Source organism: Salvelinus fontinalis, chromosome 14, assembly GCF_029448725.1.
Source record: "Salvelinus fontinalis isolate EN_2023a chromosome 14, ASM2944872v1, whole genome shotgun sequence".
NCBI classification, from domain to species: Eukaryota; Metazoa; Chordata; class Actinopteri; order Salmoniformes; family Salmonidae; genus Salvelinus; species Salvelinus fontinalis.
Window position 1 is genome coordinate 33087697 of NC_074678.1, and position 26815 is coordinate 33114511.

Here is a 26815-nt window from a genome sequence, read left to right on the forward strand (position 1 = left end):
GTTATGAAATGTAATGTCATGTAATATTTTGAATTGTATATAACTGCCTTAATGTTGCTGTACCCCAGGAAGAGTAGCTGCTGCCTTTACATACATTTGTTTGTGAGGTGGAATGCTCTTTACTTATGTTCATTGTTTATTTGAGATGTCCAAAAATGAACATGACCTAGATCTTGAGTATAATATTCTCATAGGGGCTGCCAACCTTTTTTTTCAATTCAGCATGAATACAATTATAGATATATTATGCAACATTAAAGATTTGTGCAACGACAGACGATTTGTGGGAGAGGAAATAAGGTATTTGAATACTGTAGGTCTACCCAACAACTCTGCTTTATTCATCACTATCACTTCTAATACTCTAAAGGGTTAAATTGTCCTCTCAGCCGTTTCTGTGTACTTGATTGACGTTTGGAGCACTATGATGGCAGAATCCTCCAATCAACAAACGATCAATGTACCCACGTGGGTATTCTCAATACTCATTGGTTACTTGCATCAGTGTTGATTGTAGATGTGTCGAGCCCCACGTGGAGATTTTATTCAATCGTTGAACAATTCCATTGCACACCCTCTTTCTATTGAACATTTTACAGGTACTGTATATAAAATAATAGCATTGTTAATATAGGTGTCTCAAATTACCCAAAAATACAATAAAAAAAGGGGGGTTCAATTATATGGCTACACGAATTAACAGATTTGAGTAGCACATGTACAATCACGATGAGAAAATTAACAAGGATGTTTATTTTACTAATATCATTAGACTATTTATACAAAAGCACTGGTCAGAAATGGTTTAGCTCTAAAAAACAGTTTTGGCCTTAAAATGTTAAGGATTAATCTGTCATTAGACTCGGTAGACTTATTTGTTCATAAATAAGGAAAGAAAGGATAGACCTTGGATCCAGTCCTAGGCTGGCTTGATCAACAGGAATAGAAATATTCTCCCTTATCATTCTGTCTCAACAAATGTTTCTCTCTCAAGAAAACAACTCATAGCTATGTTATGTCCCATTGACGATCAGGCGAGGATCAGAAAAGGAGGGAGTGAGAGGAAAGCAAAGCGAAAGGAGTAGGCTAGTATAGAGCAACCAACGAGACAAAAGAGACTGCATTGAATGTGGTGGTTTCCGTCTCGGAAGCCACATAATATAGCCACATTTTCTCTTTATTCTAGACGGTGAGAATACACCGGGGAGGGGACCATTTACTTGAAGAGAAGGTGAAATTCTACTCTTTCGAAGTGCGTAGTCACGAGGACTCTAAACATCTAGTCGTGGACTGGGTGCATCTTTACTACATCGAGTGTTCTTTTTCTGTGGGTTGGAGATCGACCAGAACAAAGGGAGTCTTGAGCAAGGAGTGAGTGAGTGAGCGAGCCGAGCCCCATTAGTCATCACCGCCTCTGAAACCAGGCCAAATGCGTCTCTGAAAGCGACAATATACAGTTTTCTCAATTTCTGTCCGAATATTTTTGCCAATAAGAGGAAGAAGATTAAAAAAACATCAATCGGCGCCCAAAATGTTTCCTCAAAATCGACCCCCGGTAAGTAGGCTAATATTAACATGTAACATTCGGTAATTGCTCTCTTCCAGCTATTCTATAAAGCCACAGCGATCCAGAAATTCTCATTAAACTCTTATTTGTCTATTGAAGAGAGTTTATTTGAAAACAGTGAAACAACTTGAGTAAGAATGCATACAGAGGTGCCATAAACTTACTACATGAGGGATTGTTACATTGTGTCTCTTTGTCATTGTATCCATGCTATTTGTATCCGGAATTCCTTTGTGGTCATGTTTGTCAAAAAGTAACACATGCTGCAGTATTGTAAACCCTTAGTCAATCTACGTTTAACATTTGAACGATGGGGGGTGTAAACTGAATCCGACATAGGTCAAATATGGGTCTGTTATTATCCACACTAAGCAGAGGGGATTTATTCTGTCAGAATTTGGCAATTCTCAAAACAAGCATTTTTGTGAACCTCCTTGTGTGCAAATTTTGGTCTCCTGTTCTTGGTATTAACTTTCAATTGTCAAATTAGACCATTCTACCTCAAGTTATCCCAAAAGCTATACTGTACTGGTCTAGGGTTGTTTGTCCTTTCCATACTCAGCAGTCTATTTGAGGGGTGAGTCAGCTATAGGCAAGGGCTTGGGTTATTGACACTTACTAAATGACCTACCCCAGTAAAGTGTCACTTATTGTTTTCAAGGATGAGTTTTTCTCTCTTGCATTCATCTCATTGCTGATGTATTTGCTTTTGATTGTTTGATTTGAACACAAGTATCTGGCAGTCTATAAATGAGGCCTGGACACCCATTATTAGGAACTGCAATCTGAATTGACTTTGAATTGTTAACTAAATATTTGTGTTATAAACTCAGCCCATGTCACATTATGTGTAAAAAATAGTGTTTTGGATGTACCAGTTCTGTGGAATCAATACAACATTTCAACAGGCAGGAGGGCAAAAACACTGTACATGCCATTCATATAAAGTAGCCTATCAAAAAAGCTCCTATTTTAAAACCGAGTAACCCTTGTCCCTCCCTCATGCCATCATATACCCCACCCTGAGGGAGAGTGCTTTCACATTCATGTCCTCCTAGGGATGGAGATTAAGCTGCAAAGTATGACGCCATGGTCAATGGTCAGAGGCAGAGGTTGATGAGGCACCATTGTCCTTAGAACACATGTAGGCTATGGCTAGGACCCAACATTATATGGGGAAGTTCTGACCTTTTCCCTTAACGCCATTTATAATCAATGAAACCTTGTACATTTGATAGTAGTTGAAGTGGGTTCAAATTAATTCTACAAGTAATTTTGATTGGAACTCTTTTCCGCTGCCTCCTGAAAGGAAAGTCTACCTCTCCAGATTCTGTTTTCTCTCCATGCCCATAGTACCCTAACAGAACAGATCTACACAGACCTTGTGTTCCCCCAGCCCAGCCAGCGGTGCAGCTGACTTGACTAGAAGGAGAGAACTCAACAGAACGTGGGGCTGTGGTTCCAATCCCTCTCATCCACCAACTCCGTAGTCCACAATACATCCCTCGGGAAGCTAGCTACCAACCACAGCTCAAATGTATGGTTATGCATCCTGGAGGGGGAGAGAAAGCACGGGTTCGGTTTCAGTTCAACCACAACAGACTTGAAACACTGTGAAAGCTTGTCGCTCCAAAGTCATTGGCTTCTGTTAAGGCCTGTTTTGGAAGTCCCAGGGAAACTATATAGTCATTTTATGGATGATTGTTTCTCGAGTTCCTTGTTATGTGGAACGCATGGTAGTGGGTGTATTTCGCTACACCCGCAATAACATCTGCTAAATATGTGTATGTGACCAGTACAATGTGATTTGATGACGTGACAGAATATATAGCCTGAAATGTGCATTCGGTCTAGTCGTTTTTTTAAAAATCTCAAAACCGTGTTTTGTCTGAGGGAAGCCATGCATGAAGTTCAATTGATCTTTAGGTAAACACCTGAGATGCAGAAGCCTGAAACCTTCCTCATTTGGTTACATAGCAGTGAGCCATTGATTTGATAACCTTTGCTGTGGTAGGCAGACTGCTTAGTGTAGTCTGACATTGGTGACCAGCTCCACCTTGCAGTTCCTGGAAATCAGCATAATGTGGACTAGTAGTAGAGTTATCAGCACTGCTGTCCTCAATGCTTAGCATCCAGTTCCCTTTAGGTCAGATCACTTAATGAAACACAGCTAGGTCAATGCTCCACTACACAGGTCAGGCTGTAGAGTGTAGATGATCTACCATCACACCTAATGATTAAGAGACCTGTCACTCAGTCACAGGAGAGGAAATCTGGCCTCCTGAGGGTTTGAAATCTGAAAAACCCATCAGCACCTCCACCAGCTTCGAAGCTCCCTAATAGTGCTTCGGGGCATTTCCATGTAAAAGGACCCATGAGCACCAACTTGTGAAGTTCATAGGAGCACATACAGTTGGTGTCAAATGAAAGCTGAGTATATTGTTGGGAAAGTATATATATACCCTTTTCAACCATTTTCCATCCCAAAGAATGTTATGAGCATTGCTTTGATTTCTGCTCAAATAGATGGAAAAGGGGTCTTAGAAAAAACACATGGGGCCGACGAGAAAAAGTCTTAAGGTGTTAGAAATACATTAAAACACAATGTTGTAGTGAAGACCAATAACAACTAATATCAACAATTTTATATTTAGTTTTGCACAAATTATTTGCCTTCTGTAAGTTAAGAAATATTGCCTGGTGTAAAGTCATTCTGTTACCAAAAAAACGTGGGTATTTATTCTACCAAAAGGGAACATGTAGTATGTAAAGAAAGAAAATAAGTGAGACTCCATCCCCAACCTTCCTCCCCATTTCCCCAACCCAACCCATCCATTATGTCTCCATCCATTCCCCCAACCCAACCCATCCATTATGTCTCCATCCATTCCCCCAACCCCACCCATCCATTATGTCTCCATCCATTCCCCCAACCCCACCCATCCAACACGTCTCCATCCATTCCCCCAACCCCACCCATCCAACACGTCTCCATCCATTCCCCCAACCCCACCCATCCAACACGTCTCCATCCATTCCCCCAACCCCACCCATCCAACACGTCTCCATCCATTCCCCCAACCCCACCCATCCAACACGTCTCCATCCATTCCCCCAACCCCACCCATCCAACACGTCTCCATCCATTCCCCCAACCCCACCCATCCAACACGTCTCCATCCATTCCCCCAACCCCACCCATCCAACACGTCTCCATCCATTCCCCCAACCCCACCCATCCAACACGTCTCCATCCATTCCCCCAACCCCACCCATCCAACACGTCTCCATCCATTCCCCCAACCCCACCCATCCAACACGTCTCCATCCATTCCCCCAACCCCACCCATCCAACACGTCTCCATCCATTCCCCCAACCCCACCCATCCAACACGTCTCCATCCATTCCCCCAACCCAACCCATCCAACACGTCTCCATCCATTCCCCCAACCCAACCCATCCAACACGTCTCCATCCATTCCCCCAACCCCACCCATCCAACACGTCTCCATCCATTCCCCCAACCCCACCCATCCATTATGTCTCCATCCATTCCCCCAACCCAACCCATCCAACACGTCTCCATCCATTCCCCCAACCCAACCCATCCAACACGTCTCCATCCATTCCCCCAACCCCACCCATCCAACACGTCTCCATCCATTCCCCCAACCCCACCCATCCAACACGTCTCCATCCATTCCCCCAACCCCACCCATCCAACACGTCTCCATCCATTCCCCCAACCCCACCCATCCAACACGTCTCCATCCATTCCCCCAACCCCACCCATCCAACACGTCTCCATCCATTCCCCCAACCCCACCCATCCAACACGTCTCCATCCATTCCCCCAACCCCACCCATCCAACACGTCTCCATCCATTCCCCCAACCCCACCCATCCAACACGTCTCCATCCATTCCCCCAACCCCACCCATCCAACACGTCTCCATCCATTCCCCCAACCCCACCCATCCAACACGTCTCCATCCATTCCCCCAACCCCACCCATCCAACACGTCTCCATCCATTCCCCCAACCCCACCCATCCAACACGTCTCCATCCATTCCCCCAACCCCACCCATCCAACACGTCTCCATCCATTCCCCCAACCCCACCCATCCAACACGTCTCCATCCATTCCCCCAACCCCACCCATCCAACACGTCTCCATCCATTCCCCCAACCCCACCCATCCAACATGTCTCCATCCAACCCACCCCCCCAACCCAACCCATCCAACATGTCTCCATCCAACCCACCCCCCCAACCCAACCCATCCAACATGTCTCCATCCAACCCACCCCCCCAACCAGGAAAACCATGTTTTTCACCCCTTCTTACCCTCCCTAGCAACTAGGGTTGCTTGTCTGCCAAACCTGCCCCTGTACTGTACTGAACTTTACTCTATTGTACTGAACTCTACTCTATTGTGCTTTACTGGGCTGTACTGTGAGTCCAGGCTTGTGAAACAAGTCTATGATCTGTAAAAATTTGGTCTTGTTTGGGGTTGGAGCCCATTACAATAATAACCAGTGTCAAATAATACCCAAACATGCAAAGGAGGATATTACATATTTCTACCTTTTGTGTACCTATTCAGGATGCATCACCATGACTTTCAGAATGATGCAATTCTGTGTAGTACACATCAGGGACCAATGATGTCATTCTGTTACCATCATTCTGTTACCAGGTGTTAGTTAATTTCACTTACTGTAGTTCAATTTTTTTTTACTCAGTGTCCCATCGTAGCTGACAAATTTGAATGAGTTTCAGGAAAACTTGATCACATAAAACTAATGGAGATTTTACCAACATTCTTTTACCAAACTTAACATCGACACTGTTCTTTAAGTAAATGTGTTTTATTAAAGGCTCATTGCAGCCATTTGTTATAACAATATCAAATCATTTCTGGGTAACAAATAAGTACCTATCTGGTAATAGTTTTGATACAAATGGTCAAAAATAAACCGTTTTTTCTTTTTTTTTTTTTTTTGAACCGGGAATTTTGCTAGGACTGTCTGGGAGTGGTCTGAGTGGGGAGGGGAAAACTAGCTGTTATTGCCAGATAGGTTTGGAACTCTTTGTTATTGGTCAATTGACCATTTATAAACTGGGTCGTTCAAGCCCTGAATGCTGATTGGCTGACAGCTGTGGTATATCAGACCGTATACCACAATATGACAAAACCATTTATTTTTACTGCTCTAATTATGTTGGTAACCAGTTTATAATAGCAATAAGGCACCTGGGGGGATGTGATATATGGCCAATATACCACGGCTAAGGGCTGTGTCCAGGCACTCCGCGTTGCGTCGTGTTTAAAAACAGCCCTTAGCCATGGTATATTGGCCATATACCACATCTCCTTGGGTCTTATTGCTTAAATGTACCACCTGGTGATGTCACCAGGCAAGCCGAAACTCCCGCCCATACAAACCTGCTGTGTAGATTCTATTTCCAAACAGCAACTATCAGAAAATAAATTCACACTTTACAGTGTTGGTTTCATCAGCTGTTGTAAAATATTTAACAAAACACAGGAAAACAGAATTTTGACTGCACTGGGCCTTTTGTTTGGAAAATTTATTTGGAAATATTTAAAAGTAGTCATTGTGTGTTGTTGTATGGTTTGTTTAACTTTGCAATCTATGGTTTTACAAGTGAAATATTGGAGTCATTCTGTTATTGTGGAATTGCACTTCATAATCAGTCTTTATGTACATGTATCCCCCCTCATCCTCTGAGGTCCAGTATATATGCCAGCAGGCTCCTGGAGTTCTGTTGGCCCAGTCAGCAGATCCTCCTGCTCTCCCATCAGGCCCTGATTGATCTAGGACTCCCACTGGGCTGATTCTGGAAGGATCCGCTTCAGCAGGGCTGGGGAGGGAAGGGAAGGGCTGAGAGGAAAGGGCTGTGGAAAGCAGGGATGCAGGGAGAAGGACAGAGGGAGGGATGCCTTGCCCCCACAGACCCAGCGTGAGTGCGGCACTTCCTGTAACCCAGCTTGCTTTAGCTCTTTATTTCCAGTGTTGTCCTTGAGAGGAGCTCAGCTATCGATTAGACGGCCGCCTGCCTGCCAGTCACATCCAACGATTATCCTGCACGATAGAGAGAGAGCAATGAAAAGGTTTCTGGGCTAGGTTTACACCAGTTCTGGAAGTGTGAAGTTTAAGTCTGGGCCATGGAAGGAACAAACAGGCTGTGGGTGGGCTACCTAATGAAGGAAGGCACCTACAGCAATTTACACAGCTGACAACCAAACTGTTCTGCAGCGCTAATGAACTATGACAGCAGGGAAATTTGAATAACGAGATTTCAGGAGGTGAGAGAGGGGGGGGGGGAGAAGAAGAAAGATGTGTGGCGCTAATGAAACGGGTGCCTAGCAGCCCTCTCCTAACTAAGAGAAGAAGTGATAGAGATTACTGGGGCATTTCTCTCACTTACTCACTCACGTCCACAGCAAAGCAGAGATGCTGGAGGTTGGGGTCAATTGTGAGTGTGCGCGCTTATGTGTCACTGCCAGTGAGGTGCTTTAAAATGCAAATAACTGGTTTGTTGTTGACAATCATATTTGAATAATTTGATATGAGGCTTGAACTTGAAACGCTTTCTGCGAGGACAATAAATTGCCATGTTTCACGGTTGTTATGTTTAGTCCCTAGGGGATGCTTGAGTGGTGGGGGGTGGAGGGCGGTGGGGGGCTGCTTCCCTGCTATGCTTCTCAGCTGGGGGACTGGGTTAGGTTAGGTCTTTCATGCCTTCCTTCCCACTACTGTGTCCCCAGAGACGGACAGACAGACAGGCAGGCAGTGGCCCAGCAGAATGGGAGCATGGTGGGTGTTTACTCGTAATGATCTGCTCTGTGGGAAAGCACAGTGTAATTAGCAGGCTGGTTCATTGGCTAGACTGGTTTACAGTTCCTCTGCTGTAGGAGAGTGGGTGGAAGACTGCTGTGCTTAATATAGGACAGACAGGAAGGCTTGCTTCTTTACTTCAGTCACCGTATGTGGAAACATAAGGTAGAATACTTATAATATAGTCAAGCTACTACCTGGCTACCTATGAGGCCAAGGTAATACTCCTAATTAATTACCCAAAATGGTCATTCTTTCAGCCACATTGTGTGTTTATTACCACATTTACATCCACAGTTTTTATGCACGTAAAGTCATACCGTATCACGCCGGCTGTGATGGAAACAGTACAACTGTGATGGAAACAGTACAAAACAGTACAATCAGTACAATTTTACAAATGCCGACCGACAATTTGTTAGTTCGAAATGGTGGGATCTTTTTGTGTCGAACGAATTATGCGCTGGAAATGCCTTATAAATAAATATTGACATAATAACAGTGGTGGAAAAAGTACCCAATTGTCATACTTGAGTAAAAGTAAAGATACCTTAATTGAAAATGACTCAAGTGAAAATCACTCAGTAAAATACTACTTGAGTAAAAGTCCAAGTATTTTGTTTTAAATATACGTAAGTATCAAATGTAAATGTAATTGCTAAAATATACTTAAGTATCAAAAGTAAAAGTACAAATGTCAAATTCCTTATATTAAGCAATCCAGACGGCACCATCATTATAATTTTTTTTTTACTGATAGCCAGGGGCAAATCCAAACTAAGCATGTTTGTTTAATGAGTCCGCCAGATCAGAGGCTGTAGGGATGACCAGTGTGGTTCTCTTGATAAGTGTGTAAATTGGACCATTTTCCTATCTTGCTAAGCATTCAAAATGTAACGAGTACTTTTGGGTGTCAGGGAAAACTGTATGGAGTAAAAAATACACTACATTCCTAAAGAGAATAATGTATCAGATTTGAAGTACCATGGCATCATACTTGATTCCAACCTCCTTTTAAAAAGCAGATGAAAAAGGTAACTCAAATAACCAAATTCAACCTAGTTAATTTCCAATTATTAACAAAATTGTTTGACTACAGAGGTAGCAAAACTGTAGCAATACTCCCCCACTTAACATACTGCTTGACTAGTTGGGCCCAAGTTTGCTGTACAACTTAAAACCCATTCAGTCTGTGTACAAACAGGCTTTCAAAGTGCTTGATAGGAAGCCCAATAGCCATCATCACTGTTACATCCTCAGAAAGATCTTGAATATACTGACGCATGTCTTGTATTCAAGATCCTAAAAGGCCTAGCTCCCCTCCACTTAGTACTTTTGTTAAACTGAAAACCCATGGCAGCAGTTCCACAAGGTCTGCCATGAGAGGTGACTGACTAAAGGTGCTTTTCTATAAGGGAACTATAGAATCTGCTCTCTCTGTAAGAGCTTCCCATGTCTGGAACGCACTGCCATCACACACACACACAACTGCATCACCTATCACACCTTAACAAAAAACACAAAGACATGGCTAAAGGCCAATCAGACTTGTGAACATAATCCTTAGCTGTGTATTGCCGCTTTCCACGTCTGTTGTCTGTAGCTTGTGAGGTGTGGAAACACTTTGTTGCTTTTATGTATTTTGTTTTGTTGCTTTTTGTGCTATTGCTCTATCTACATGCTACGTATTGCTTGTCCTATGTTGTTCTGTCTGCGTGCTACGTATTGCTTGTCCTATGTTGCTCTGCATGTGCTCACTGCTCATTGGGACTGAGGTTGAAAATTAGCCAGCTGGCTAAAACCGGCACTTTTACTGAAACGTTGATTAATGTGCACTGTCCCTGTAAAAATAAACTAAAATCAACTCAAGTAAAAGTTTTCAAAAATATATAAATACCCCCCAAAAAACGACTTAAGTAGTACTTTAAAGTATTTTTACTTAAGTACTTTACAACACTGCATAATAACCATTATATCAAAGAAGAACTTGGAGTCATGCGAGGACATGTGTGGTCCTCCCATTACGACTCGGGAAACAATGCAGTTTATTTGGCTACATATGAAATAAGTTCTGAACTTCACAAGGTGGTGAAAGTGCAAAGTGATGTGCTTGATGCTCCTTTCCAATAAATATTGAGGGTTTTATTCTGATGACACGATGGTCGATGCTTGGCTGGCGTTTGAAAAATTAAAATAATCTTGCTCTTTTGTCCAAAATAATCTCATCATGTAGGCTATACCTGCACTGTATCTGTGAGCTGTTGGCTAGAGCGCACGTGCCAATAACAGAGTGGGCATATTTGCAATATAACTTTTTTTTTTGTGACAAACCCATCTGTACAGTTAAATGCAATTTGACTTTATTCGGAACATGCTAATTTAACCGTAAAAGTAATTGTTTTATGTGCACTACCTCATCACGCACAGACTTCTATGCACAACAAGTCAATTTGATGAAAATACATCTCTGGTGGGATAATGTGCATATTTTATTTGTGCGGAATTAAGAATATTCGCATAAATCTGTCGCCAGTTGGTTGGAAACCTGTCTTATGTCAGACAGAAATCATGTGATATTTAGGAAAATAATGAGCGATCTGGCCTTTAAATTAGGGATGCACGATATATCGGTGAACATATCGGTATCGGGAGATATTAGCTAAAAATGGCAACATCGGTATCAGCACGATGTCTAGTTTAATGCCGATGTGCAAAATTGATGTCAAAGCTGACGTGCATACCTAAATAATGTAATGACTCCACGTAAAATTTTGCGCTATACGTGCAACACAACATTCCTAAACTAGCTCACAATGTCTGCTGTGTGGATCAAGCAGTCAAGCAGTCATTTGAAAGAGTAACAATTTCAGCGAGACAACTCAAAGGCCAAATCCATTAAAGCCAAGATAATGGAATTCATTACCCTTGACAATCAACCGTTCTCTGTCGTGGGGGATGTTGGCTTTCGCCGAATGGTCGAGCACCAGTACACACTATGAAGTGCTCTATTTTTCAGATGTTGCACTACCGGAGATACACAGTAATAGCGTCACTGCTATTAGCTTCATGACATGCATACTATGGAACGCCATTTGGGTCTTTGCGTGTCAAAGATACAATAGCACTGTCCAAGCTGTACAAAGAAGTCTGCAAACACCAGCCACGAACGATGTATTTACAATACTGCGTTGGTAATAAGGCATCATTTGTTCGACCGCAACTTCTGGGGTAGCTAGCTTTAGCTTGGTACCTAGCTAGCACCAATACTACCAGCTTGAAAACAATGACCAGTAAAAACTGCCGTCATTTTCATTATTCTTAGCAATGATTTGTGAATCCTTGTGAGTAAGTATTAGCTAGGTAGCCACTTGTTGTTCGCCTATTGAAATTGAACTTCAGTTCATGAAAATAAATAGCTAGCCAGCTACTTAACCCTGTTGCCCTAAGCTAACATTATAAGGACAGGGTTATTTGTTGTGATGCTAGCCACAATAAGGATTAGGGACAATAGTGACATTTGCGGGTTGCCTTCAAAATAAAAGTGTAATTGACAGTGATGCAAATGAAAACAAATAATAGAATTCTGCCATACTTTTGTTTTGAAGGCTAACTGCAAAGTCCACTATTGTGGCTAATCGTTATTGTGGCTAGCTTCACATAGATGGGTCTGACCATTAATCAAATAAGAACTGTCTTATAAATTAGGGTTATTTTAGGTGATGACACATAGCTATATAGTTAGCTAACTATAGCTACTGAACCATTGTCGTTTTGCTATGTTTTTAGGGAAGAACATTGTTTGCATCCATGAGCTAGCTAGCTTTTTTTTATGACCAGCACTGTAGGTGCGCGAGACAACTTTACCAGCATCATAAAACATGCGTATCGACGAATCGTTGTGACACATGAAATACGAGTGATAGAGTAATCAATGCGTAATAACTACGCAAAAAAAATTATGAACATGTTAAATTATTGTGTGATTTGCAATCATAATCAGGTCCTGATTGGTCAACAAGATTATTTGACTCGTCAAATAGTGTTAAATAGTTTTTTTTTTACACGCAAATACTCAAATGGCGTTCCATAGAAATCCTGGTTGAGAATGAAACGACTGAAAAAATGAACAATGAAAAAGCACAGCAAGTAAGTGAAAGAAATGGGTTTTGATGATGGTAATGGGGACATGCGTAAATGCCAGCAAAATTTTGGTCAGTGTGATGTTTGTGTAACCTTTTATTTAACTAGGCAAGTCAGTTAAGAACAAATTCTTATTTACAATGACGGCCTACCCTTGCCAAACCTGGACGACGCTGGGCCAATTGTGCGCTGCCCAATGGGACTCCCAATCACGGCCGGATGTGGTACAGCCTGGATTCGAACCAGGGACTGTAGTGACGCCTCTTGCACTGAGATGCAGTGTCTTAGACCGCTGCGTCCGTGTGTGTGTTAACTATTTAACTTTACCTGAATGCTTAAAAGGCCGCTAAGATTCTGTTCTAAAATTTGGAGTCATTGCAAATCAATTTGTGCCACTTGTGTTGCCTACCTGGAGCTTGCAAATGGATTTAATAAATAGCCTGTAACCTCTGTTGTAGCCTTGTTATTGCACAATTATTAATGGGTATGTTTAGTTAATGAAACTGGAAGTTATCGATTGTGATCATGGTCACAGTTCTATCATATTGCAGATCAGCTGTTAGAATGCATTAGGTTGACAGTAACAGTCAGTCAGATTAGGCTACAGGTAAAAATAACTACTGGCTGTTGACAAGCATGGGCCAATTCAGTTCATATCCATATTATTCATATTTGATTCAGTGATTGAAATTACGACCTCAATCTCGGTAGCCTATTCCAGCAGGCTATTGGGCAACAGAAGCACTGCTTACCGTGAAAATCGCATCGCTATTCATGTTGAATGTCAATTAGAACTAAGCAAGCTGCTGAATCGTTCATCTTACATCTTGCCTAGGCTACTGTGTGTAGGTTAAGGGGCTATAGGCTACCTGCATCTAGCTTACCAAACCATGGCAAAGTTGAATTACAATCATACATTTTCTTTTGTGACAATCAAATTTGTTTATTAGTCACATTTAGCTCGCAATAATAATAATTTTGATGGAAAACCAAATTTCGCATCTTAGGTCGTTAAAGTCGAGGTTCCTTAATTCGGTCGATAATGTTACAGAAAAAGGGTTTATTGGTTAATTGTGGCAACTCCTCTCTTGCTGCAATTTTTTTGGGGGGGGGAGGGCTAGTTTTCAGGCCTTGTGGGCGAGTTTGAGTAGTCAACCCTGCATGCAGGGAATGCCACACTTAGTTCCATAGCGTGTGTGTGTGTGTGTACCTCTGCGCATGTGTGTGCCTGCATGGCATTTTTTATTTCTCTGTGCATGTCTCCCTCACTATGTGTACATGTGTGTGTTAGCACGTATGCCTTTTTTAATAGCAGCCAGACTCTCTATATGAAGCATCGGTAGTTTGCAGCAGGCTGTGTTTGCTGCCCTGCCAGCCTAGCTCCAGTCCAGCGCAGTCCTTCCTGGCTGGGAATCATGTCAACCCGGATGGCCCTGTTGGGCTTCCTCCTGCCTATTTAAAGGCCCATTGTACACAATTTAGGCCTGATTTAGAGCCATTACGGTCCCGAGATGCCTCCACCTCCCTTCTCTTCCATTTGACTTCTTCACTCCTCAGTTCCACCACTCTACCTTTCCCAGCCTGGGCCTGATTTAATTACTACATTATTGATTGATTGATCTAATTTATTTAAGTATCATACACCTACCATTGCCCAGCCCACATGGGTTTACAAGACACTACTGAACAAATTAACATTTAGCAAATTCTGACCATACAATTGACTTAGTCCTTGCTGAGCTCGACCAGGGCAGATTACTAGGGGACTCAGGGGAAGGAGATGGCTGATCAGATGGCAGCCTGACTCTGCCTATGGCCTCTTTACAGGGATGGTGCCCTTTAGCCTCTGGATCTGAACTGTACTGCTCTTCCTGGCAGGATGGAAAGCACATGGCTGTTTTTGAGCTCGGCACATTCCCTGCCTTCCTATAAGGACAAACGGGATCAGTTGGAGTAATCAGAGGGATTGTATTGTACTGGAGAATAAATGTAGAGTTGAAGAGATCTCTGTTTGCCTGCCTGCCTGGCTGGATTGGTGATTGAGTAATCCCATGGTGGCCAGGTCTACAGTGTGACCTCTGACATCACACACTAAACCAGAGCAACTGACCAGCAAGGTAGAGGGGTCAGTCATCTGACTGACCGCTAATGAAGGGTCAGCTCTGCTCCGCAGCGCTGCACTCTTTCATGTTGTTGTTTCCATGAGGGGCCACAGGGGTCTGCTGCGTGCCTGCATGTATCTACTCTGACGTTGGCCTGAATCATAACAGGCCCTGTGCTTAGGAGCCCGAATGGCTGATGTTAGCAGAAGCCAAGGCAGAAGTTTCCTGTCTTAATACATTTCCCCCATCGCTGAACGTAACTACACTCAGCCTCGATCCCACACTCCCCATTTCTGTCTGAGGGTGGCTCTATGCACCTGTTCTTTGGAGCACATACACACTGAGGTGAAAAGCAAAAAAAAAGGGAGAGTGGAAGATGGAGAGATAGAGAGGGAGAGAAGGGCAGTATTCTCCCTCCCTCTCCTCCTTCCACAAAATGGCCTTGGTGCTCTTGTTCCTGAGGCTCCTTTCTCTGGCCTGTGAAGAGTAATTGGGGGGGGGTGTGCGTTTGCGAAAGTGAACGAGAGACTGCGTGTGTGTGTGTCCCTGCCTGTGCTCTGAAAGGCAGGATCTGGCCAGCAGATTGAGTTGGATTGCAGGCAGGCAGGGGAGAGGAGCTCGTTAGAGGCTGAACAATGAGCAACCCCTTTCCTGAACCTCAGTGGACCAGCTCTGTTTTGTTCTCCCCACCAGGCTTAGCACTGCTCCCCCCCCCCCCCCCCCCCCCCCACAGACCTGGCCTCTCTCTGTCACTCTCGCACGCACGTACATGTACACTTATACAGTGGGGTCAGAAATTATTGACACAATTGTTAAAGATGAGCAAAAATTACTCATAAGTCAAATACTGAGCTTTATTGTATGCACAGAAAATGGGGAAACTATTTATACTAATACAATTGCTCAGAGAGAGATTATGTTTAACAAGTAATGTCTTTTTTTTCTCAACGGTACAGGTCTAACATTTTAACACCTGTTTTCAATACCTCACCTTGTGAGGATAATCAAATGGCCACCGGACTATTACATTGACCCCCCTCCATTTGTTTTGTACACTGCTGCTACTCGCTGTTTATTATCTATGCATAGTCACTTCAACCCTACCTACATGTACCCCCGCACACTGAATCCATACCAGTACCCCCTGTATATATATATATATATATATAGCCTCGTTATTGTTACTTTATTTTTTAAATGTTATTTGGTAAATATTTTCTTAACTCTTCTTGAACTGCACTGTTGCTTAAGTACTTGTAAGTAAGCATTTCACGGTAAGGTCTACACTTGTTTTATTTGGCGCATGTGACAAATAAAGTTTGATTTGATAATGGCACTGAGCCTTTTTCTAAAATGTTTTATGAGATTGGAGAACACATTGGGAGAGATCTTAGACCATTCCTCTATACATTCTAGATACTTGATATTCTTTGTCTGCGCTTATGGACTGCCCTCCTCAATTCAAACCACAGGTTTTAAATGGGGTTCAAGTCCAGAGACTGCATGTTTATTTTTGTGGTCAATTAACCATGTATTTGTGAATTTTGATGTTGGCTTGATGACATTAAAATGGAACACTTTGGCCACGCACACCGGTGGTGAGTTTTGTGTCGAAAGAAGGTGCATATGCAGGAAATAAACCAATACCTACTGTAAAATATTGTAGGGGATCTTTGATGTTATGGGGCTATTTTGCTTCCACTGTTTCTGGGGCCCTTGTTAAGGTCAACGGCATGAACTTTGCCCAGTACCAGGATGTTTTAGCCAAGTGGCAACAAGTAGATCTTCCAGCAAGACAATTAGCCCAAGTACACACTTGAACCCCACTAAAACATGTGGTTTCAATTGAAGGGGACAGTCCATAAGCGCTGACGAAGAATGTCAAACATCTGGAAAGATTCTGTATGGAGGAATGTTATCCAATCTCATAAAACATTTTAGAAAAAGGTTCAGTGATGTTATCCTCACAAGGTGAGGTATTGAAAACGGAGGTGTCAATAATTTTGACCCCTACCTTTGTTTGAGAGAAAAAATCTTACTTACTAAACAATCTTTCTCTGAGCAATTTGTAATAGCATAACATAATATAATTTTATATTCACCTTTATCAAAGGTGTCAATTTCGGACCCCACTGTGTGCATGTACACTGAGTGTACAAAACATTAGGAACACCTCTTCCATGACAGACTGACCAGGTGAAAGCTATGCTCTCTTTTAGATGTAACTTGTTAAATCCACTTCAATCAGTGTAGATGAAGGGGAGGAGGCAGGTTAAAGAAGGATTTTTAAGCCTCGAGACAATTGAGACATGGATTGTTTGTGGGCCAATCTGAGGGTAAATGGGCAAAACAAAGGATTTGTGCCTTTATGTGAGGAATTGTAGTAGGTGCCAGGCGCATCGATTTGAGTGTCAAGAACTGCAACGCTGCTGGGTTGTTCACACTCAAGTTTCCCATGTGTATCAAGAATAGTCCACCACCTAAAGGACATCCAGCCAACTTGACACAACTGTGGGAAGCATTAGAGTCTGAGGCTGTTCTGAGGGCAAAAGGGGGTGCAACTCAATATTTGGAAGATGTTCATGTACACTACCCTTCAAAAGTTTTGGGTCACTTAGAAATGTCCATTTAAAATACAATCAAATTGATCAGAAATGCAGTGTAGACATTGTTAATGTTGTAAATGACTATTGTAGCTGGATTAAAAAAATGTTTTTTGGAATATCTACATAGGCGTACAAAGGCCCATTATCAGCAACCATCACTCCTGTGTTCCAATGGTACGTTGTTAGCTAATCCAAGTTTATCATTTTAAAAGGCTAATTGATCATTTGAAAACCCTTTTGCAATTATGTTAGCACAGTTGAAAACTGTTGTCCTGATTTAAAGAAGCAATAAAACTGGCCTTCTTTAGACTCGCTGAGTATCTGGAGCTCAAAATGGCCAGAAACAAATAACTTTCTTCTGAAACTTGTCAGTCTATTCTTGTTCTGAGAAATTAAGGCTATTCCATGCGAGAAACTGAAGATCTCGTACAACCATGTGCACTACTCCCTTCACAGAACAGCACAAACTGGCCCTAACCAGAATAGAAAGAGGAGTGGAAGGCAGCTTCATGAAATAGTACCCGCAAAACACCAGTCTCAACGTCAACAGTGAAGAGGCGACTCCGGGATGCTGGCCTTCTAGGCAGAGTTGCAAAGAAAAATCCATATCTCAGACTGGCAAATAAAAAGAAAGGATTAAGATGGGCAAAAGAACACAGACACTGGACAGAGGAACTCTGCCTAGAAGGCCAGCATCCCGGAGTCGCCTCTTCACTGTTGACATTGAGACTGGTGTTTTGCGGGTACTATTTAATGAAGCTGCCAGTTGAGGACTTGTGAGGTGTCTGTTTCTCAAACTAGACACTCTAATGTACTTGTCCTCTTGCTCAGTTGTGCACCGGGGCCTCCCTCCTTTCTATTCTGGTTAGAGCCAGTTCGCTCTGTTCTGTGAAGTTTATGTAGACATGGACACACTTAGTGTCTCATGCTAACATGCATACCTGTATGCTTTTAGTGGTGCTGTACAGGTCCACACTGCAATCACATGCAGGACCCAGTGCTGAATACATTCAGCATGTCCTCTCTCTCGACCTCTCCCTTCCCCAGTTATCCTTCTCCACCAGGGAATCCAGCAGAATGAACAAGCCTTGTACTTAATTTGACTGTCTAATGCTTCTGCATAGGGCCCACGAGTGGAGCTAACCCACTCAAATGTTTCCTATACACACAAACACACACACATTGCCTCTCCACTGTCCTCATCTGTAGCTTTAGCATCAGGGCAGTGGGGTGGGCCTCCATTGACAGAGAACCAGAGAGACAGACAGACAGCCGCTAGCCCAGCGGTCAGGCCCTTTGTCTGGCTGTCCTGCAGCATTACCCCTTAGGCCCTGCTAACTAATTGCTCAAAGTCCCGCAGAGAGGGACCAGAGAGGAGGGCCAGGCTGTTGTGGGTACCACCCATGTGCTCTGATGGGGTGTCCCCTATTCTCCCACTGTCTTTTCCTTCCTTTCTTCCAACCCAGACTTAAACAAGTGTCTTAATTTGGTCAAGAGCCCCTTGTTCCCCTCTCCCTCCTGGTGTCCCTCATATCTGGCCCTGACACTTTTTTTTTGTTGTCACATCACAATGGTTCTTGACTCCCCTGGTTTCCGTACAGTCTCGCCCTCATCTTCCCTCCCCTCTCTGTGTGCACACACCCGCCATACACACATACCACACACGCCTCTGTGTCTTTCAGCTCTGTCCTTCAGCTTCAGCTCACTCATCATGGCTCTCCAACTCCCTCCCACTGTTCCCCATACAATCACATCTCTCATAGGACCCCCCCCCCCCCCCCCACACACACACACACACACACAATTATTGTTTGGCACTCATCTGGTATTTGATTCATACATGAAGGATGTTGACCTAACTTGGAATGTAAACATGCAGTGATAAAATGGGTATGCGTATACCATTTCTGAGAATCTGAGAACATTGCCAAATCACTGCAAAATATATTAAGTATATAGTGGGTGTTGTCTGAAACATTTTCACACTTTTTACAATTATATGCTCACAGTGCTTATTCTTTTTCTGCACAGGCACCTCTCCAGCCACCCCCTGGGTCCTCGGCGTCGGCAGCTGCAGCTTCGGGAACCCCCCAGGCCCTGAAGCTCACATACCCAGAGACCCTGGACCGCATCAAGGAGGAGTTCCAGTTCCTCCAGACCCAGTACCACAGGTACATAACCTCCCCTAGTAACCAAAAACACTGCAGCCTTTTCTCTCTCTCTCTGTCTGTCTGTGTGCTAGCTTACAGCTTATGTAGCTTACAGGGGCCACCAGTGGTTGGAGAACCGCTTAACATCTTATTAGGCTTCCATGACAAGAAGCGAAAGTGGGTTGGTTATATACTAGATCTGTTCTAGAACGCCCACAGACCTCAACCTCAGCTTTTTCTAAGGGGGAGGAAGAAGGAGATGTGAGAGAGACAGCAAAGTACATTGGAGAAAGGGGGCCAGGGAAAGGAAACAGAAGGAACCACAACAATGGATGGAGGCTCATAGGCTTTCTTCATCCTTTAGTTTGTAGATGAAATGGGACATGAGTCTTTCTACGTGTTTATGGGTTTCAATGCTTTGCAAGTTTTCTTGGCGTAGTTTGCTGGGCGTTGGGGGGGGCTGGTGCTCTGTTGTTGGGGGAAGGAGTTTCAGAAGACTGAGACTTCACAACAATACAAAAATGTGTGTCTATCAGTGTGTGTTTGTGTGTGTCTTCCTGTATGTCTCTGTATCTGTGTGTTTGATGTGTGCTCTGATGTTGAGGAATGTAGCCAGAGAAGGCCTGAATAGCTTTGACTGTGGGACTTTAGCTGGCTGTTGCGTCTCAGCCTGACTCCCAGCCAGCTCTGCTCTACCTCCCTCTGTTCTCTTGGCATACCTTCACACAGTCCCCCACTTTGATTCGACCAGCCAGAATTGGCTATTCTACCCCCTCCCCCAGCTAACTCCTATTGTATGGCCCCCTTTCCTCCTCCCCACCAAGCCTCCAGCTCAAAGGCTCGCCATACAAACAGCAGGCCAGCGTTTAAATGGGCCTGGCTGATTCCAGACATACCTCTGGATCGCACTACGAGCGTCACCGCTGGCACTCAGCAGCCGGCCCAATCACAGTATCACACCACAGTCCAACAACCGTCTCCGAGCCAGAACACTGGCCTGGTCAGGCAGCAGCCCTGTTTCTCGTAGCACCGCTCTCCCTGCACCTGTCATAAAACATCTGAAGCATTAATAACGCAAAATATTATTTGGCAACAACCACGCTTGCTTGATTAACACTGAATCCATTATCTTCCAACTAATATATTGCATTCTGTGGCAGATTCTAGATTCTACTATAGCGTTCTATGGCAGCGAGCCACATGCAAATGGTTATGCAAAGCATGTTTAGGTAAGACACCAGTCTATTGGGTTAGGGGTGACCTGCTTAGCCTCCCTCAGCAGACACAGGCAAGCTGCAGGTCTCTCCCCACAGAGGATCTCATCAACACACTCTCCTCTATATTACAGTCCTATTACTAACAGACTAATCAGACTTACTCTGGGTAAAACACATGGTGTGCACACAGACACACACGCACACAGAGACAGGCAAGCTAAACGCAGTCTGACACACAGATCTGGGCTAGAAATAGCAGGGCTTCGGTTAGTATTTTGGACCTATTGATCGTGGCTGGAGCCTGATTGCTGTTGCTAAAATGGATTAGGAGGCAGGAAAGAGACGGAGGTAAAGGGATTAGGAATGATGAGCTGTGTGTGTGTTTGCATGTCTCTCTCTGTCTTTGTGATTATGTGTGTGTCTGCGCGTGTATCTCTTTCTGTGTGTGTGTGATACTAGATATGTGGACCTTTAATAGAAGAGGAATATATTAATTAAACAGCTAGATGGGTGGGTCACCTATTGTACAGCTGTCACATTACTACATGAAGTATACTTGTTTGTGCCTGCCAAGTTAGTTGTGGGTGGGTGGATGCACTGTGTGTGTTCTGCAGCTGCTCTTTAAACAACCTCTAATCAGCAGACTGGAGGGAGACAGTGAGAAGCTGCTGAAATATGAAGCTCTTATTACAGTAGGTCTCTCTCTACACACACACACACACACACACACACACACACACACACACACACACACACACACACACTGGTCATTGTGACTGGGGAGTGTGTGACACAGAAACAGTTTCCATATGAACAGCAGCATTGGCCCACATGTAGCCTAGTAAGTGTGTTGTTTTGTATTGAGGTCTGGAGTGAAGGAGAGGCTCTCAGAATGTTAACATGCTGCCACTCAGGGAACACTCAAGAGCACACGCTCCTCTCTACTGCTCTGCAAGTATTGCACTGTTTGATACCAGGACTGTGCTCAAAACAACAATGTGTTTGTGTAACCGACTGTGTTGAGCAGATGGAACATTGGGTTTATGTCAGTGGCGGTCGGTGCTGATTAAGATTAGGGAGGACAATTTTTTTTTGTTATGAGCATTTTTTTCTATCACAACATATTGGATGAGTGTCGTTCATATTCCATTCACCCAGTTCAATGTAACATTGATAGGTTTAGACTACTAAATTATACGAGAATTTGCCATTTACCCATCATGAAGTTGCTACAACCTAGCCCACAAATTAACATTTATAATGTAGGCGCACAAGTTGAGACAAATTGGAGTAATCAAGGTGACAGACAGTGATGCATTCAATACCACCTTGCACACTCTTGCCTGCATCTAGCTGATCTGATTTTCCCAAAGCATCTTAAGGCTAAGGTCATCTTAGAACCATAGGATCCTAACGATGAACTTAACATTGGTAAACTGGGCCCTGGGGTGATTTTGTCCAAACAGTTCTGTTTTGAAACTAAAAATAGTTTCTATTGGACATATTCCGGTAGGTCCCCCCGTTTCGTTCAGTTTCCTTCAGTTTAAGAAACGTTTAGCAACAATCGGCAAAATGAATACACCCCTGATCACCCGCACACACAGTACACTTTCATAGCAGCCACATATAGCATCATCACTTTGCTCATTGTATAATTCCTTCTCGCATCTATGCGCTCTCCCCCTCTCACCTTTTCCCTTCGCTTGTGGACTTCAGTTCACGACACAGTTGTCTGTGACCAGGCGCAAAATCCTCTCAAAAGCCAAACCTGCATACCATTACTGCTGACCGTTACACCGCCTACATCATTGTCACCATATTAACATTATACCGGTAGTCAACAAACTAGAACTAACGTGTTAGTAAACATCCGATCCATGTGTATCATCACAGCAAGCAGTTTAGCAGTTAAAATTCTGTAGTTTTAAGAAATGACCTGGTTTTCCCTAAAACTCCCACAATCAGAAGGGAATAAACAGGAAATCGGGACTCCTACAACCAGGATTTCTGGGAAACCCATTATTTTATTGAAAGTTCCTGGAATTTTGCAACCCTAGTGACTGAGCATGTGTTGGTGGGGTGGTTACTGGTTGGTGCTTAAATTAGCTTTAATGCGGGTGTGGGTCTGTGGGCATGTAGTCATAAAAGGACTGAGTCTTTACAGTAAACTAGCCGTGTGTGTGTACGTACACACACACGCAACCTTTACTGTAAACTCACACATGCTGGTTAGTACAGAGAACAAGGAGGGGTCTGTTTGGGGTTACCATGCTATTGTGTGTCTAAATTGCAGCTTTGGGCCTCTTCTCACTACAAGAGATTGCCCAGAGATTCTGAGGAAAATAGCCTTGTGTAGACCTTTTATTGTAATGTAAACTTGAGAACTTGTCTCGACCGCTACCTGCAGAGGTCATGCACCACACTCCTGACAATTGCCCCCCTGCAAGCAGGGCAGTGTAAACAGAATTGAACTAAGTTAGTATGTGAGGAGGATGCAGATATTTTTTTTAGATTGCTACCTAGCGCTGTATAATATGAATGACACTGTATGATAACGTTACTGTACTTTTATATTTGTTTTAGAGCGGTAAATATTATTTTTTTACAATGCTAAAGTTAGCTACTTGATGAAGCAAATGTCGTTGGCCAACGTTATTTAGCTAGCAGCTGTGCCACTTTGGCTGTGTTACTGTCTTGCAGCTAAATGAATGAGTGCATGGACAAGAAAACAAATGTCTGTTACCTGCTTGTGAATTGTTGCATTATTCAAGAGTGTATTATGGTTTTGTTGCATTAATCAAGAGTAATATGGTAGATGCATGAAAAATTGCTCACATAAGCTAGCTAGTTTGCATATTTATGGCTAACTAACTGTGATATTTACGGGTACATCAGAACTGTGAACCCTCTCTCGGCATGGACATTATATTGCAAATGTAAATTGAAAAGTTTAAGTCCATATCATGTCAATTACATTTTGTCCCGATGCCCCTCTTCCAACTTTCGTCAATCTGAATAAGCTCTTGTTTAGTGCGTGTTCGCTCACACCGAGATGATGAAAGTCTAGTGGTTCGCTGGTGTGTCATTTGTGTGTGAGCGCAGAGACGGCGGAACAATTTTGACAGAGCGTGCGAAAAATAAAAAGTTTAAGCATCATTTTAGATATTTTTTCTGTTTATAATTTCCGACATTTGGTAGGCTATTTGTTAGTCAACGTGTCTATAATTAGATAGGCCTACATCCAGCTTCTCTTCTGTCTAGAACAGGGGTCCTCAAACGTTTTCACTCAGGGCCCCCTTCCAGCATTGGGACCCCCCCCCCCCCCCCACCCCCTCTTAAATCCTGCAATTCTACACATTTTACTAATGTCTTGTGTGTTCATGTGATATTTTAGTGACTCAAACGTTACAACAAAATCAATGCGCTAAAAAACCTAGCTAAAAAAACGTTAGCTGACACGTGCTAGTTGATTAGGCCATTTCTGAGCTATAAATAGCTCTCTAATGTATGCAATGACTGACATGAGGAGAGGAACCGATGATGCACTACCCAATTTCGAAACTGCACCATGTGCATTCTACTAGAGTAAACAACTTTCCACTTTCAGGAGTGGACTGCAATGGGGAAAGACTACCTGGGCTCGTCCAATAAGAAACGCTCATTTTCATTCTCCATTGCAAGACGTTTTGACACGTGCCATTGCATGGCCTAATTAACACCATGCAGGTGTGGGTAGAGGGTTGTGAGAAGAAGAGGTAGCGCAGATGTAGCATCGTCATTAGTCACCTGCTACTATAGCTCTGTCACCCTGTGGAGCCAGCCACACAATGTATTCTGCAATACACTAGTGTGTGTGCTTGTGAGGGAGGGAGTGAGTGTGTGTGTGCAGTGAACATACATGCCTCTGTGTAATCGTGTGTGCGTGGGGTAATGGTGCTCTGCCGACAGAGCTGTCTGAGTGGTGGCAGGCTGCAGATTTGTAGCGCATTCCGACGATCATCTTATCTGCTGTCACGGAGAGGAGGAGAGCAGAGGGGACGCTGCTGCATAGCAGGCTCCCATCTCTCGCGCGCTCTCTCTTCCTATCGCGCTCGTTCTTGCTCGCTCGCCCGTGCTCTCACTCGTTCTCCCCCTGTCGCTCGTTCTCCCACGGTCTCTCTTTCTCTCCCTGCCATCTCAGTGACAGCTGTACAGATAACTTATACAAAGGTTTTTGACTTCTCAAACACGGCAGAAAGCTAACACTATATGATCCCTAGTGTCCTGATTTTAATTCAATCACTTATTTAGATAACTAGCAAGTTAAATTTAGGGGTCGTGTTAATGCAACATTCTGTATGTTTCACGCAGATAAAATGTTGATAAATACACACATCTATCTAAAATGCTTCTTATTATAATTTCTACTCAGCATCAGACTAATTTTATGCTGTAGTTGCACTTCTCCACTAGGATGAGAATTCATGAATGGGAATTCTATCAGCAGACAGCGCTCTGACTGATGTCTAGCCACTTTCCTCGGTGTAGCCTACTTTTCTCTGGTTAAATGCAAGATATTAAGGCAAAACATTAGGAAATGTAGCTGGCTACATTCTTTATGATAAACATGAGCAATATGATGGCCATGCATCGTTTTTGCAAAAAAATCCTTGTTTTTCTGTGTGGCTGCCAGCCAAATAGCGTTGCACTTCTGTTGTCATCTGATGAAAATGACACTATACTGAACAAAAATATAAATGCAGCATGTGAAGTGTTGGTCCCATGTTTCATGAGATGAAATAAAAGGCCACTCTAAAATGTGCAGTTTTGTCACACAACACAATGCCACAGATGTCTCAAGTTTTGAGGGAGCTGAACTCACCTGCTCTGCTTTCTGCTGTCGTGCTATTTACAAACAGACGTGACTGGCTCACCTGTTCTGGGGAACTATCATATGCTTCATAATGTAAAATAATGTGACCGGTGAAATTAAGAACGTGATATGCTTTATATCCTTATGTATTGCAGGTATTTACTTAAAAAGTAGCAACAATATTAACATTTATAGAAAAACTTCAAAGAAATATGATTGACGGTATCGAAAAACCATCCTGTGACTTTCTAAATACCCCAGTATACGGTATACCGCCCAAGCCTAGTGTTTGTATGTATCGTGTACCACACACGTGAGGAAAGTCACCCTTCTGAGATGCCCAGGTCTAGGTGAACAGATACAGATAGAATTGTCACTTCTCAGAAATCCTGCTATAGGTGACTTCTGCAGAGCGGCAATTCCACTGTAACAAAATCTATCAGGGGAATAAATGTAATCCCCCGAGCTTTCTGCCATCCTCCCTCCCTCCATCTCCTCCCCCTCCTGTCTCCTCCCCCCTCCCTCCCCCTCCCTCCCTGGCGGTGATAAATGAGTCAATTATGGGCGGCAGCGCGGGCCTTCTGAAGGGGAGCGGATGTGCTGTTATTACCTGTTGCAGCCTGGTAATGTTGCAGTATTAATCATATTCTAATTTCCCAGGCCCTCGTAGCTCTCCCCCGCATAAATCTGCCGCACGCAAACAAGTCAGCAGCGTGCCCGCCGGGGTGAAATACAGCCCAGGGGATAGGTGGAGAGGAGAACGGAAATGAGTGGGGGGGTTTGTGTGAGTAAAGGACACGGGAGGGAGCTGTTGGCTGACTGGCTAGTTCCTTAAAGGAAAAATCCACCCAAAACCACTAATTCATATAATTTAGGATGTTAAATAACACTCATGTGAGAACGATATCTTTTGTGAACAAATGTTTAATTTTGTCATTATAATAAGGTTGGTAGCAACATGTGGAAATGTATTACAGTTCAAGTTGTCTAAAAATAAACACAATGCAATGCTCTATGGCTGGCATACTAGCTAGCAAATGTAGCTACACACAATAATACCAAAGTCAATATCAGCATATTAAGTAGCTAGTTAGCTGTATAATCGCCTAAAAAAACTGCACTATCAATTTAGGAGTCTGCAATCTCAGCATGTTCAACCTGCAGATCAAGTCTGACATTCTCAACGGCACCATGCAATGCAGCCTGGACTGAAAAGGCAGACAAATAAGAGAAAGGTGATGGACCCTCAGTTAAATTACACATTTCTCAAGGTCGGAATATTGCAAAAATATGGTCAGTGACTTTCACAATCT

At 43.3% G+C, this 26815-nt stretch overlaps 1 protein-coding gene across 3 annotated transcripts in view; it reads left to right on the forward strand.

The window, feature by feature from the left end:
• Positions 1 to 898: 898 nt before the first annotated feature.
• The window catches only part of LOC129810674 (transducin-like enhancer protein 1), a 42081-nt gene continuing 16164 nt past the window's right edge, over positions 899 to 26815 (forward strand). For all 3 annotated transcript variants that reach the window (XM_055861429.1, XM_055861427.1, XM_055861428.1), the window contains exons 1-2: positions 899 to 1555; positions 19315 to 19454. In XM_055861429.1, coding sequence (XP_055717404.1) covers positions 1532 to 1555; positions 19315 to 19454 — 164 coding nt within the window. In that variant the 5' untranslated portion in view covers positions 899 to 1531. The remainder of the gene's footprint in view (positions 1556 to 19314; positions 19455 to 26815) is intronic.